Genomic DNA, 14,198 nt, shown 5'->3' with positions numbered 1-14,198 from the left:
AGGGTAAAGGAGCTAGTTAACTCTTCCTGGCCACTAAGATTCTTTTAGTAAATTATTACAATGCGTAAAGGGGTGCCCTAGTGATCTGAAAGAATCCAGGACTTGGTCTCTAGTAATAATTTACAGACTGAAAAAAAAATGTGACCGAATAAGAAAGGTCACTTACTTTAAAAACAAGTACTAAAAAATAGCTATAATGAATGTAAGAAAAAGAAAGGAAGACATTAGACGTATACTGTTTGATCAGGCTTACAACGTCACATTTTCCTTAATTTCTTTTTTAGTAAAATAATAATTTTGTAATATGAAGGGAAAAGTAAGAGACTCGCTAACAAGCTAGCTTTCAGCCTGGAAAAGGCATGAAGGAGAAACACAAGAGTAAAAAACTGCATTTTGTGAAGGCCACAAAAAGAGGAATCCTGGGAAAGAAAACAAACAAACATCCAAGATGTTGTTTCCTGGCAAGAGCGAAGTTCAATATAATGTTGGAAAGCAAGCAGAAACCTCTTAGGCATCTAGGTGAAAGGTTGGAAAATCATCTTTGGTTGAACAATTCTGCTCTGTTTCCATTGTTTTTCAAAAGCTATGTTTACAAAATTAAAATTATGCCTTAAGATGTCAGTTCTTCTTGCTACTTTCTCTACTTTCATACTTATCAATGATAATGTAATAAAGTGGAAAATAGGCCGTGTGCGCGCACACACACACCTCACATAGAAGTATTCTTAAAAGATCTTCAGGAAATGGACTATGAAGACCAATCAATAATACTTCTAGGGCTTCCCTGGTGGCTCAGTGGTTGAGAGTCCGCCTGCCGATGCAGGGGACACGGGTTCGTACCCCGGTCCGGGAAGATCCCACATGCTGCGGAGCGGCTGGGCCCGTGAGCCATGGCCGCTGAGCCTGTGCTCCGCAACAGGAAAGGCCACAACAGTGAGAGGCCTGCGTACCGCAAAAAAAAAATAATAATAATAATAATAATATTTCTACTACTGGAAGAATTTTCCTGTTGAAATAGAAAAACGTTTGGTCTGAAGAAGGCTGAAAGAGTCAGGGCCTTTTACCTGTATAAGTCTCGTGCCACATCGTCCTCATCCACTGCATATCCCTGGAGATGTTCAGTAAAACTGAAGCCTGTGCCCACCTGAAGGTGAAATAAATAAGCAGGTATAAACATAGAGAAACACATGTCCTGCTGAGAGATATCACCTGGGAAGGAAATCAATCTTATTCCAAAGGCCATGACTTTGACCTCAGATTTTTGCCATCACCCACATGCACTCAGCCGTCCTCACAGGAGGATGCTGCATGTCACCTAGGTCCCCCTTCCCTCCTCCAAGCCCAAACAAAAGAGCAGCGCAAAGCTCTGCCCTGAAGTCAGTGACTGAGCTGTGCTGATCCTGCAGCGGGGACCCTGCCAGATGTTGCTTTAAGAACAAGAAATTCACCTTTCCTGGCTCCTGCTATAGTATCAAAAGACCCCAAGTTGTCTCCTCTCTGAAACCTGGAGGATGCACTGCTCTGCCTGCTAAGAAGGAACTTAGGCTGGAGATAAAAGATAGTTGTGTGTGTGTGTAGTTATTTTTTCCCATTTCTTTATTTATGGGAAATATGGCCACTAAGCCCTTTCACCTTCAGCAGACAAGGGGCTTTAAAATAAAGATTAGCTTTAAACTAATATTTCCTTATACCTAGAAGTTCATGGACAACTGAGCTGTAAATCAATAGAAGAAGCTACTACTTATTTTGGGTCAATAATATACATAAGGAATGCACCCCCTCCACACACACCAGTTGTAAATATTTTTGCTTTTGTTTTTTCTCCAAACACCCAAGAGAACAGGACATTTAATTAAACTTTTATTTAAATACGGTATTATAGACTAGGAAAAAGGATGGTTGACAAAACATGGGGGAGGGCAAGAATGTTGGACTTTTTTCTCCCTATTTTTCTGTTTTATCTTTGAACCATCTGGGAAATGAAAGAACTTAGAGGAATTAGTTAGAGGACAAAGAAGATACTCCCAATCTGCAGAAGCTGACCCTAAAGTTACTTTCCTATACTGCAGTTTATAGGATTTAAATTCATAAGAACTTCCCAAGGAGAATTCCACCTTTTGCTCCCCCTGAGATGAGGCATTCTGTTCACTGTGATAAGTGACGGGGGCCAGTTTTGACTTTTTATATCTAGAACTCAGTTTGAAAGATTAGGACTTCCCATACTATATAATAACCCATGCTATAGCGAAACCCACATCATCAGGAGAAAGAAACTAATCCCTTATCCTGGATGGTATAATTCAGTGATCAGGACATTTTATAAGATTAGAAATGAGGGAAGGAGAGAAGGCAGCAAGTAAAATTCCCAAACTTGGATGTAATGATACATGTTAGAAAAGTTAAATTTCAAATGTGTTCTTTAAATAGACAATTATATTTTAAAAAGAAAAAAAATTCAATCTGTATTTTTTTCTATTTCTTAAATGTACTTAATGAAAGAAAAAAGACAAGAGAGACCAACACTGCCATTTCACAGGAGCCTGGGGATACTCACTGGATTATCAATGTAGAGCATGGAAAATACAGTGGTCCAAGGAAAGTCTCTGGCACGCACTAGTAAAGCAGAGAAGAGGTTTTAGACTGGGTCATTAATAAAACATCCCATCTAATGCCTAGCTCTGGTTAGGAGCCCAACATGCCTACCTGTCCTCTTCAGGTGAGCGAACCCTTGGTGTCCCTCTGACGTTGCATTATACTCTCATAGTAGGGAACAGATACCGGCACCTTTTTCTTCTCCCCTCCTCTCCTTTACTTTTCCCAGAATCAGAGAGTTTCTACATCTAAGATGAACTTTGGAAACAAAACCCCGTGCAACTGGTTCATGCAGAAACACCCATCAACCAGGGATGTAATAAACCCATCTGCCCAGTTGGGTGAATCATCCTTAATGTCCAATTCTCCAGAATCTGCTTCCTCCCATCCAATGCTGAAGAGAACCACAACTTCACAGAATTGTGTACGTGAATATACTGAGTCACAAACTGGTTCACCCTCCACATTCTGACCCAGGGAAAGTAAACAGTCTCCCCTCCCCACCAAAAAAATGAGATGGAGGTAAACCTGGGTTACAGCTGGATGTGGTTCCTTCTCCATTCCTTCCTTCATGCCAGCCCCAGCCCTCAGTATCTTGCTTCCAAGATATCCGATCATTCATGTGACTGAACCGTACAGTGTTCAGTTCATGTGAATAACTAGGGATATAATTCCACCCATTTGTCCTACGCAAAAGGGCTTACCCAAATACTAATAAATACCAACTGTTTTCATAAGCCCGGGTTGCTTGAGTCAGGAGGAGACTGGCAGAACAAAGCTTGGAACCTTTCACCCAAATTTTAAGGGAGAAAGCAGCCCAGCCAGGACACGCACCCTGGTGGCTCCTCCTTCTTGGACAAACGTTGCCAGAAAGTTATGTTTTTATAATCTGGAACTGTAAAGCTATTATTAGTGGCTCACTGTTCACTCTAAGTTATTTCTAGAGCAGATATAAAGTTCAAATGAAAAACTCTCCATGGGAAAACAGAGTCCAAGCAGCACTTACCGGCCATGTTTCTTGTGACAATATAAGGTCCGTGTTCCACAAAGAGTCCAAACATGGATGAGCCTCCCGGCCCTCCCTGCAGCCAGAGGACGACTGGAGCATTCCACGGCTCTATCTAGAAGGGACAAAGAACCCAGTGACTAAATAGAGTGCTAAGGCTGCAGAATACATCCAAGCAAATTTACCCCAACCCTCTGTCTTTCACAGCCTTGACTCATCTAAGTCTCATCAAGCCTTCTCAGACCCCAGTGACCACTCTCCACTGTCATCTCTTGTTGTTTTGATTTAGTATTTGTTTCATATGCCGGCATCTATCTTGTGCAGTTAAGTCTTTTCTCACTAATGGCCATAAAAGCCACAGATTGTAGAAGCTTAGCCTTTGTGTGCCCCTAGACACCCAGCATACTGCCTAGGGCACGGTTAGATTTCTTTAAAGCTCTTTAAACTTTCTGGGGACTCTTCCATTTGACCAACATATTCCCAAAGAGGCACAACAAAGAATCCATCCTCCTCAGTGACAATTTTCCCCTTTCACTGAGAGCCCAAATTGCCTTTCTGATTTTATTTCCAGAGAAGGTGACCACGGAGATAACAGGAACTTCATTCAACATGATGAAACTGAGAAGAACAGAGAGAGGCCCTGAGTCATCTAGTCCATGCAAACAATAGCAACAAAACCCTGAACGAGGTATGGATTTATTTAGGAGATGTGGCTGATGTAAATAAGGAAAGGTCACTGGCAGGGTTGGGATGCTGGAAATGAGCCACTGGTAGTGGTCAACACCGTCACCCCTGATGACAGAGTGGTCTTTACTTCTTTCACGCAGCACCTCGCGGGGGTCGGCACCACGCTAGGAGGAGGTCCTAGCAGAGCAGTGAGTGAAAAAGACAATTCCTTGCCCTCTTCAAGCTGACATTTCATTGGAAATACTGACAGTAAATGAATGAATAAATACGAGGATTAAAGAGTGTGGAGAGGAAATAAGGGTGATGTTAAAAGAGCGAGTGAGGGCAAAGAAAGAGGCATTTCCTTTGGACACAGTGATCAGGGAAGTTCTCAGTGAGATCCTGAGAATGAAATTGAGACGTGGAAGCTGAGAAGGATCCAGCCACAAGGAGAGCCAGGGAATGATACTGTAGATGGAAGAAATCCTCAAGACAGAGAAGAACTGGGTGGGAGAGCAGTGAGCATGGAGGTTGCCTGGCCCTACGTGAAGCCTTGGGAGCAATCTGAAAGAAGGTCCACTTGGTCTCCACAAGGCTCAAAGCAGAACCTGATAGTGAGTCCTCATTGGATGTCATGGCTCATCTGATGTGCAGTCAGTCAGGTCTGGCAAGAAAGGATCCTACTGCTTCAGCCCAGAATGAAATCCTGCAACCTCTTACTTAGCCCAGTCACACAGAGACAGATCAGTGTTGCATTAGAAGGTCAAAGTGGATTGGCTCATCCATCTGGATGATGTGAGAAGGCCGTGGGCAGAAGGCAAGACGAACTCAAGGGGAGGGGATCTGGCACCCACAGCCAAGAACCTGGAAGAAGAGCTGAGCTTACAGGGTTCTAACCATGAAAACAGCAGGGACAGAGGGATTTCTCTTATCTAGTCACCAAATATCTACAGAGTCCTTTGGCAGCTTTGGGGAGGGGCCAAGGGAGCGGGCTGAAAGAGTGGCAGCGGTCAGAACAGCTGTGAGCTGGAGAAAAGCCTGCCTAGGAGGGGCCACCTGGGATCTACTCTCCAGTGTTAAGGAATTAAATGAGATAATATAATATTTGTAAAGCCCTTGGAGCAAAACCTAATGCATGATAAAAAGCACATTAAGCACGAATGATTATTATAACTAAGGAAGCAGGTAGAAAAAGTTGGAGCCCAGAGTCAGACTGGGAACTCAGATCAGGGCTGTAGCTCCAAGTGTCAGCACAGTGTAATGGATAAGTCTTGTGAGCTCTTGTTCCAAACTGGATTCCAATCTGGGCCACTAGCTGTGTGACTTTAGGCAAGTTGCCTAAGTCCTGTGGACCTCAGTTTCCCCACCTGTAAAATGGGGATCAATGATAGTACCTATGCCATGTGGTGGTTGGGAGGACTAAATAAATTAATTTTCATAAAACCCAGTGAGTGGCATATAGTGCCTGTTCTACAGATGTTAGCTATTGCTACTGGGTTGGCCAAAAGAGTTAGTTCGGGTTTTTCTGTACCATCTTATGGAAAAACCTAAAGGAACTTTTTGGCCAACTCAACATAATAGAAAAATACTAGGAATTTATAGACAGTTTTCATGTAAAACATCTATAAATGAGAGAATAGGAAAAGTGGGTCGTTTGCTGTTTATTCTTGCTCCTTTGGACATCTTCCCTGGTCAGTTTTTCGCTAGTTGGTTCTCTTGCCTCAAGTGTTGCAAATGTCTATAAAGAATTCAAGAGAACCAGGAACTTATAAGTTGAGGGAGAAAAAATTAACATCAAAGCTGGACTTTTAAAGCCACTGTAGGGAAGCAGAGTGACCCTGGAACTGGTAGCCAGACAGGTGCTGGTTCTACTTGGCCACGTAATAGCTGCGTAATCCTGGGCCTCAGATTCTTCCAGCCCTCTGCTGCCTCGTCCATCAAAGGGCAATAAATGCTCACCTCAGAGGCTTGCCCAAGGACCCTAATGAGAAAACGTATCATGAAATGATACTGTCAACTCTATTGTGCTGAATAAATATAACTACCTCTGCCCTAGACTGCCTGGCCCCAACTGTGTGTTTTGTTTGAACAAGTGATTTTTATCTCCCCTCCAATCCGCTATCTTGCTATTCAATATCACTCCCCAGGACCACCTTCCACTTGTATTCACTCAGCAGTAGGAGAGTATTAGAGGTGGAGAAAGGATGGAATCCAAATGGAAGTAGTTCCTGCCTCCCGGGCGTGTGAGATACTGTGAGTCCATCCATTCCAGTGGACCTCCAGCCCCCCACTTCCTTCCTATCGTGCACATGAGCTTCTAGAAGCCCTGGAGAGCTACCCATGAGCCAGTGGTTCTCAACCTTGGACACCCATTAAAATAACTCGGAGAGCTTTTTTTTTTTTTTAAAAAAAACTACTGCTTAGGCCCAAATCCCAGAGATTCCAATTCAACTGGTCTGGGGTGAGGCAGGCACCCGTCTGTTTTAAAAGCTCCCAGGTGGTTAAATGTACAGGCAGGGCTGAAAAATCTGTGAGGGTGATAGAGAGTTTGCCCTCTTGGGTGCCCGGGGCCCTCTGATCTCCACCCTATCCTCCCCTGCTTTTCATGTCCCTTCCTGTGACCTGGCACAATGATGGGACCTCCGGGCTCTCAGAAAAATAGGCTGACCCTGAGAGGCCACACTACAAAGTCAAGTCTAACACCTCAGTGCCAAACATCTTTATTATGCGACTTTGAAGCACAGGACACTGAATTCTTGGAATGCTTAAATAATAGGAGATCTGCACACACCCCTCCAACCTCAGCTGACCCTGCTCCTCAAATTTACTTTCCTGAAGGAGGTGAATGAGCTCAACAACCTCTGAAGAAGCTCATTTTTTAAAAGAAAACTCCACGCACACATCTTCTTACTCTGATGAGCCAACGAACCTGTGAACTAATACTACCCATATCTGGAATGAAATGCAAAAGTCAGATGCTGGAAAAGAAAGGTTCACGTGTACATCGCAAAAAGTTAGTTATAACACAGCCTGCGGACTTCTGTAATATACTGTGACATCACAATGTCATGACATATAACAATAATTATGTCAATAATAATGGCATAAAGTTATTATGTGATAATTCCTTGGGTGATATATTCAGCTCTCAGTTGTGAGAATGAAACCCTTCTCCCACTCGCTAACCCCCATTTAGGAAAGAATAAAAGTAAATGAAGACACCCTGAACAAAACCACACTGCAAAACTTAGGATCAAATGAAGTAAGAAACAACTGCTTTACTTCATTTACAGATTTACAAAATTCAGGACTTTTAAAGTGCTTATTATTTTGAAACTATAATTCAAGAGTGTATGAAACAAGAGAGAGAATGTGTTTATTTTTGTTCAAATTTTGAAAAATTTTACTTAAAGCTTTTCATATTATAAAGAAAGTACTTACTCTTAATTTTTTTCCAAAGAGGGTATAAAAAAATTCCCCCTTGCCCCACCAATCCTATTCCCTAGAGATGATCATAGAAATATTTAGTCTTCCAGATTTTTCTCTATACCCCACCTCACCTCCCCACATGTACATATACACGAATCTTACAGATGTTACATATGCGATATACATAAGCACTTTTTTTTTTTTCAAAAATAGAATCAGGCTATACATAATATTCTGTATTTGCTGTATTCACTTAACAACATGTTGTGGAAATATCTTCGTATCAGTACATATTATCATTTGGCTGAATAGTCTGACACTCTGAATTTACAACAATGTATTAATTCATTTAACATATAACATGAACAGGCATTATTCTAGGGCTGGGGATTCAGACCAGCTCCACTCATGGACAGGAAGGATACTTAATGATTAAGAGCATAGGTTTTGGCACCAGACTGCCAGGGTATGAATTCTAATTATGTGATTTTAGAGCTGTGTGACCTTGGGCAAGTTACTTAACGTCTCTGTGTCTCAGTGTCTTCTGCTTGAAAATAATAATAATAATGTCTATCGTACAGGATTGCTGTGCAGATTCAGAGTTAATATACGCCCAGCAATTGAACAGCTCCTGACATGTCTACTTAAGTGTTAGCTCTGATTACTCTTCTGGTAGGGTGGGAAGACAGGTAATAAATAAGCGGGTGATATGAAAGAGCAATGGAAAGACGTTAGATTGAACAGTTAAAGAAGTCCTCCGGTGATGGGCTAACATTTGAGCTGAGACCGGAAAGGTGAGTAATCCCCTATTGATAAAAATTTATATATTTAATTAAAAAGAAAATAAAATCTCTACTAATGACATATAGGTCAGAGTAGTGTAGCAAGAACTGATGATCAAAAAGAAGGGACAAGGAAATTCTAAATATAAAAGAAGGGACAAAGGAATCATAAATAGTTAAGTGAGAAGTCTTTCTAACAACAGAAGGGTGGGCACGCAAGTCCCACAAATCTGCCCTCTGCTTGGTGAGCAAGAAACTATGGCTTTGCCTCAGAAGTCCTTTCAATTCTTCTGGTGACCCCTGGTGGCCAATTCAAGAACTTCGACATTCCTCCCTCAGGGTTTGTTCCTAAAGGAACAGCCCAGAAGGAGGCAGGTTATCTACTGTTTTTTAGATCCCTACTGAAGTAAATTTCAGTCTCTCACATTAGTAGATTCCATTATTTATTCACTATGATAGTGAAAAAATCTACCCTATGCCTTAATAGATTGTCATTCGAAGTAAGTAAAACATTTATTTGGTTTAACATTCTGTACTTAAAGAGATTCTTAGAAACACCCAGCTTTTTCCTTTCTCCTTGCTTCTAAGTGAGCGTAGAGGAGACTCTATATGGGAACACTAATAAAATGAAACCAGTACTCAACCCTCCTGCCCTACTGCTTCCCATGTGGGTACCATCCCCTTATGTCCTGAGTCTTCCTTTTCATCCCTGCTCCCCATCAAACCATACCCATCTTCGTTCCGTCCTCCCAGGTCCTCCTCTACATCACGTGGTAGAGACAACCTTCTACTCAGGCCTTACACATAATCACTGAAGTAGTACATTCATACATCAGGGCCAGGGGAGCACTAAAGACTTGCCGATTTCAGTACTCTCAGGTAACAACACTGTATTTTACACAGAGGACTTGCTGGAGTAACTCTAGGGAATCTTAGGTACCCAACAAGTATTGGGGCAATATTTTCTGCCAATGCCTAGGGCTGGGTACATATTCTAGCCACCCTCTTCCTGAACCCCCAACAAGGAACACCACACTTTGTAAGAGAAAACAGCAACTTAACCACTATAGACTCAAATCAATGTACCACTTAAAATAAGAAGTACAATTAGTAAATTAAGGCTCCCTTCACACTTCTACATGCAGAGGCTGATCATTTTTGGTTTAAGCAATGTGTTCTGTCATAACGGAAGTCATTAGTACCCCAAGTAAATGTTTTGAAATTCCCCCGAGTATGTTTGAATGGACTCGCATTTTGCCACACAGATCCCAGTTCAGCTGCTACACTAATGGTATTAATCAAGACACAGCTTTTTATTTAAAGCAATTGGTTTTTTGCCTAAAATTGTTAACTAGGTACCTAACAAAATTTTTTAATAGTATTTTTAAATTAATTTATTTATTTTTGGTTGTTTTCGGTCTCCATTGTTGCACGCGGGCTTTCTCTAGTTGCGTCGAGCAGGGTCTACTCTTCATTGGGGTGCACGGGCTTCTCATTGCAGTGGTTTCTCTTGTTGCAGAGCACAGGCTCTAGGCACGTGGGCTTCAGTAGTTGTGGCACGCAGGCTCAGTAGTTGTGGTGCACAGGCTTGGTTGCTCCGCAGCATGTGGGATCTTCCCGGACCAGGGATTGAACCTGTGTCCTCTGCGTTGGCAGGTGGATTCTTAACCACTGCGCCACCAGAGAAGTCTCCCTAATAACATTTAAATTCTACATACATACTCCCAACACATGTAAACAACTTGCTTAAGACATTCAGTGCTTTTCAGGGGAATTTTACTTACAGAGGTTGGTTTCGGCCACTCACTTAAAACTTCCTACACAATGACTGTTGCCACTGCACTATCATACAGGCAACTAACTTTTCCAAACTTTTATCTGTTTCTGAAGCCTCCTTATATCACTCCCAAGCTCCCACTGACTCTCAACAAGTTTTGAATTGTCTCATTAATTTGAGCCAACTCACATCCCACTAGAATTCTCTTTACCTTTCTCCTCATTAACCTTTCTACCTGGCTCTCATTCCTTCATGAGGTAAATCTGGCTTCTCTGTGCCTCCTTCAAGAAAGCTGGACATTAGAAGGAATGGGGGGAGGGTGTTAGAGAAAAGGCCTGACTTTCCTTTCTTAATGCATAGAAAGAAATTGCTGAAAAGGTTGCTCTCTTCTCCATGTTAAAATTTCATTTCTCAGGGTTTCCCTGGTGGTGCGGTGGTTGACAGTCCGCCTATCGATGCAGGAGACGTGGGTTCGTGCCCCGGTCCGGGAAGATCCCACATGCCGCAGAGCGGCTAGGCCCGTGAGCCATGGCCGCTGAGCCTGCGCGTCTGGAGCCTGTGCTCCGCAAGGGGAGAGGCCACAACAGTAAGAGGCCCGCGAACCCAAAAAAGAAAAAAAAAAAAAAATTTAATTTCTCAAAGGGAATCAGGCACGCAAAGGTTTCTTCAAAGATTGACTATATCTATGGATGGGATAATCTGTAATTTATCTTTTGTAGCTACTTTCTTTTTGATTTGTCTCACTCCACCTACCTTCTACTTTTCTAGGTCTCTGATGCCATTAGTACATAGCAAAGAGAAGATAAACAGTGAAAGTTAAGAAGATAAATGTCTGTGACTTCCACAGCTTTACTGTTACTAGTGGATTTGTAGCCATCCGTGGTAGACATATTTTAAGAGATCTGTCCAGACCACATTCCCTACTCTAAGAATTGATTCTCCATTCACCAATGGAAAGAGCCCATTAGCCATGTTTATTATCACATGACCCAGCAACCTCAGCCTCAGCTGACTGGACCAAGAAAGAACACCTGACCCAAACTGGGCCAATCACACTTTGCCCCTAGGAGAAGTGCTAGTTAATCTCTGTTGATTGTACAATCCAAGGACAGATAGGCTTGGAAACTGTAGGGTAGCCATCTTCTGCCAAATGCCTGTAGAAGCAAAGCACATTGATCTGCAACGAAGCACAGATGAGTGATCCATTGGTCTTGACAGAATAAGGCTGAGACAGAAAGACTGGCTGCCCTGGCTCCTGACGCCTTCTCAACAAACACACAGTAAATTTTTCTACTTTTTTAACTATTATTTTTTCAACCTGGAAACACTGACCTTCAATTCTGTTACAAGTTCTAGTGTTTGCCCTGGCCTCCGTCAGCCATGAGTATCATATCCAGCCCAGGGCAAGAGTAGGGGCAGAATGCCAGAGGGGTCTGCTCCCCGCTGAGCCACTTCTTCAGTGTTCGCCAACTGCCAGCATGCTAGGTAGGCTTCCTGTGTCCACCAAGGAACAAGGAGATTTTAACATAAAGGGGTATTCATTATAATGGGAGAATAACCATAAATATATAAAGAGAACTCTAAAGTGTATTCTGGGCTAAGGGAGAATGTCCACGATGGACAAACTCATAAGGTGGGGCGCGGCCCTTCCCAAGGCTACGGTCCAGACCTTGTTGGGTAGCTGAGAAGTTCACGGAGGTGCCCAGGCAAAGCTGGCCAACAACCCCTGGGCAAGTAGGAAAGGCCGCCTGGACAGTGGGCTGTGGTGGCAGGGCCGGGAGTGCAGAGGAAGTCAGGATGTTGGGAGCCTCCTTGCTTGAACGAAGGCACAAAACCAGGAGTGCATGGTGTCCACGTCAGGAGGGCTGTGGGAAGCCACTCTCCGGGATGCAGGTGGTCCAGGCTGGTGAGAGGGTGCCAGAGAAAGCTGGGCTGTAGGAAGCCTGCTCACTGGCAAGACCTGGGATGAATGGTGTCTATCTTGTGAGGGCCATAGTCAGGTGGTCACTGGGACAGAGTCCAGACTGTAAGCTTGCTGAGGGTCTTCGCGGTCTGGGTGCCCAGCTAAGGCAGAGCGCCACTGGTTGTCCCTCCACACACACTGCTGACAGACTGAGCAGCAGGTCCAAGAGAAAGCAAAACGCAGGACAAGGGGCCAGGAAAAGAAGCCAATTTCCTCCTGCAATGTCCCTCCAGCACCCTCTACTGTCAAAGCTTAATATCGTGTTCACTGAAAATTCAATACACGTTAAGTTGATCAGTTATTATTTGAACATAGGGAGTATAAGAAAATACGTTTGGAGATTACATTAGAGAAAGATGCAGGAACTAGTCCATAAGGAATCTGGTGTGTTTAATAAAGTTGTTTAAAAATTTATAATAGATTATACTTGTTCGTAGAAACCAATCTGGAAAGCATAAAACAGACAGAAAAAACAAGTTTTTTTAATCCTCCTAGCCTAAAATCATTGTGAACATTTTGATAGCATTTGTATTCTTGCTTTTACATTATGATTTAATATGTAAATAAATTTGCTTTTGTCTTCAAAAAAAAATATCGTGTTTGCTGAACAGGAAAAATATTTAAAACTCTAGTACTGTGGAGCAGGTAAGAGGGTAGAATTGGAGCCGAGAGGCAAAAAACACAAAAAACAAAAAAAAAGTACAAAAAACACAAAAGCGCGCACATAAACACACACACAACCAAAAGAAAACTGGTACAGTAGTCACCACTCCAGAAGTTCTAGATGTCACAAGATATCACAAACATAGCCCAAAAGTACATGACAAGAGGCTCTATGAGCTATCTAATGCTGCATAACACGTCTCTAAAATTTAGGGGCTGAAGACAATAATAATCACTTATTATCTCTCTTGGTTTCTGTGGGACAGGAATTTGGGGCTATCTGGCTGGACAGTTATGGCTCAGGGTCTCTCATGAGGTTGTAGTCAAGATATCAACCAGGGCTGCAAGTTGTCTGAAGGCCTGACTCCAATGTTGACTGGAGGGTGGAGGCCTCACTTCCTCTCCAGAAGAGTTTGTCCATATGGCTGTTTTAGCATCCTTCCAGCATGGCATCTGGCTTTCCTCAGAGTGAGTGGTCCAAAACACCAAGGCAGAAGCAGCATTGTTCTTAATGGTCCAGGCTTGGAAGTCACACAGCATCATTTCTGCTATTAATGTGTGGGTCACTAAGGCCAGCCTTGATTCAGTATGGAAGGGGACTACACAGGAGAACACATACCAAGAAATGAAGATCACTGGGGACTCTCTTGAAGGCCAGTTACCACAGAGGCCACAAATTCAAGAGTTCATTCACAAACCAGAGTTCTCGGATGCTTTTATAACTTTGGTTGCACATTAAGGGATGTTTTGTAGGCAAGCCGACTAAAACTGTAGATACCATAGAATGGAATGTAAGACTGGGAAGGGACCTTAGGAATCAACTTTAACATCTTTATTTCTCTATGAGAAAACGGGGGCTCAGAGAGTATAAATGCCCTGTCCCAAGTTATATAGTGAGGAACCGCAGACCTGCAACTAGAATCCCAGTTTCCTGACCTCTAGTTCTCTCTTCCTAAATTCAAGTGCACGGACAACTGCACTGGAATCACTGTGGAGCTTGATAGAAATACTGATCCCTGGGCCCTCTCCAGGTCAAATGAAACAGAATCTCTGCTGGGAGAGACTGCACACTGAGCTGGGGAATCTATCATATTTGTAAAGCTCCACAGGTATGTCTGATGAGCTGTAGCAAATTTGGGAACTACTGCTTTCTACCACCCTGGCTGTTACTGAAGCAGTCCAGACACCCAGAGGAGGGAGTGAACTGAGTTTGTGCAGAGGCCCCGTGGAGCCTGATTCCATGTCTGCACTCCCTGAGTGGGCTTTTTTACTGGCTTCCAGGGACCCTTGGGGACCTGCTCTCCTGCTCCCAGAGAGAAT

At 43.0% G+C, this 14,198-nt stretch overlaps 1 protein-coding gene across 1 annotated transcript in view; it reads right to left on the bottom strand.

The window, feature by feature from the left end:
• CPVL (carboxypeptidase vitellogenic like) overlaps positions 1-14,198 on the bottom strand; it is a 101,400-nt gene that overhangs the window by 72,158 nt on the left and 15,044 nt on the right. The window contains 3 exon segments of the mRNA XM_060156046.1: positions 1,065-1,144; positions 2,555-2,613; positions 3,599-3,713. Of these exon segments, the coding sequence (XP_060012029.1) occupies positions 1,065-1,144; positions 2,555-2,613; positions 3,599-3,713 (254 nt within the window).

The sequence above is a fragment of the Lagenorhynchus albirostris genome, chromosome 8 (assembly GCF_949774975.1).
Source record: "Lagenorhynchus albirostris chromosome 8, mLagAlb1.1, whole genome shotgun sequence".
In the NCBI taxonomy this organism is placed as follows: domain Eukaryota; kingdom Metazoa; phylum Chordata; class Mammalia; order Artiodactyla; family Delphinidae; genus Lagenorhynchus; species Lagenorhynchus albirostris.
The sequence above is the reverse complement of the archived record's forward strand: the minus strand, read 5'-3'. Positions and strand labels throughout refer to the sequence as shown.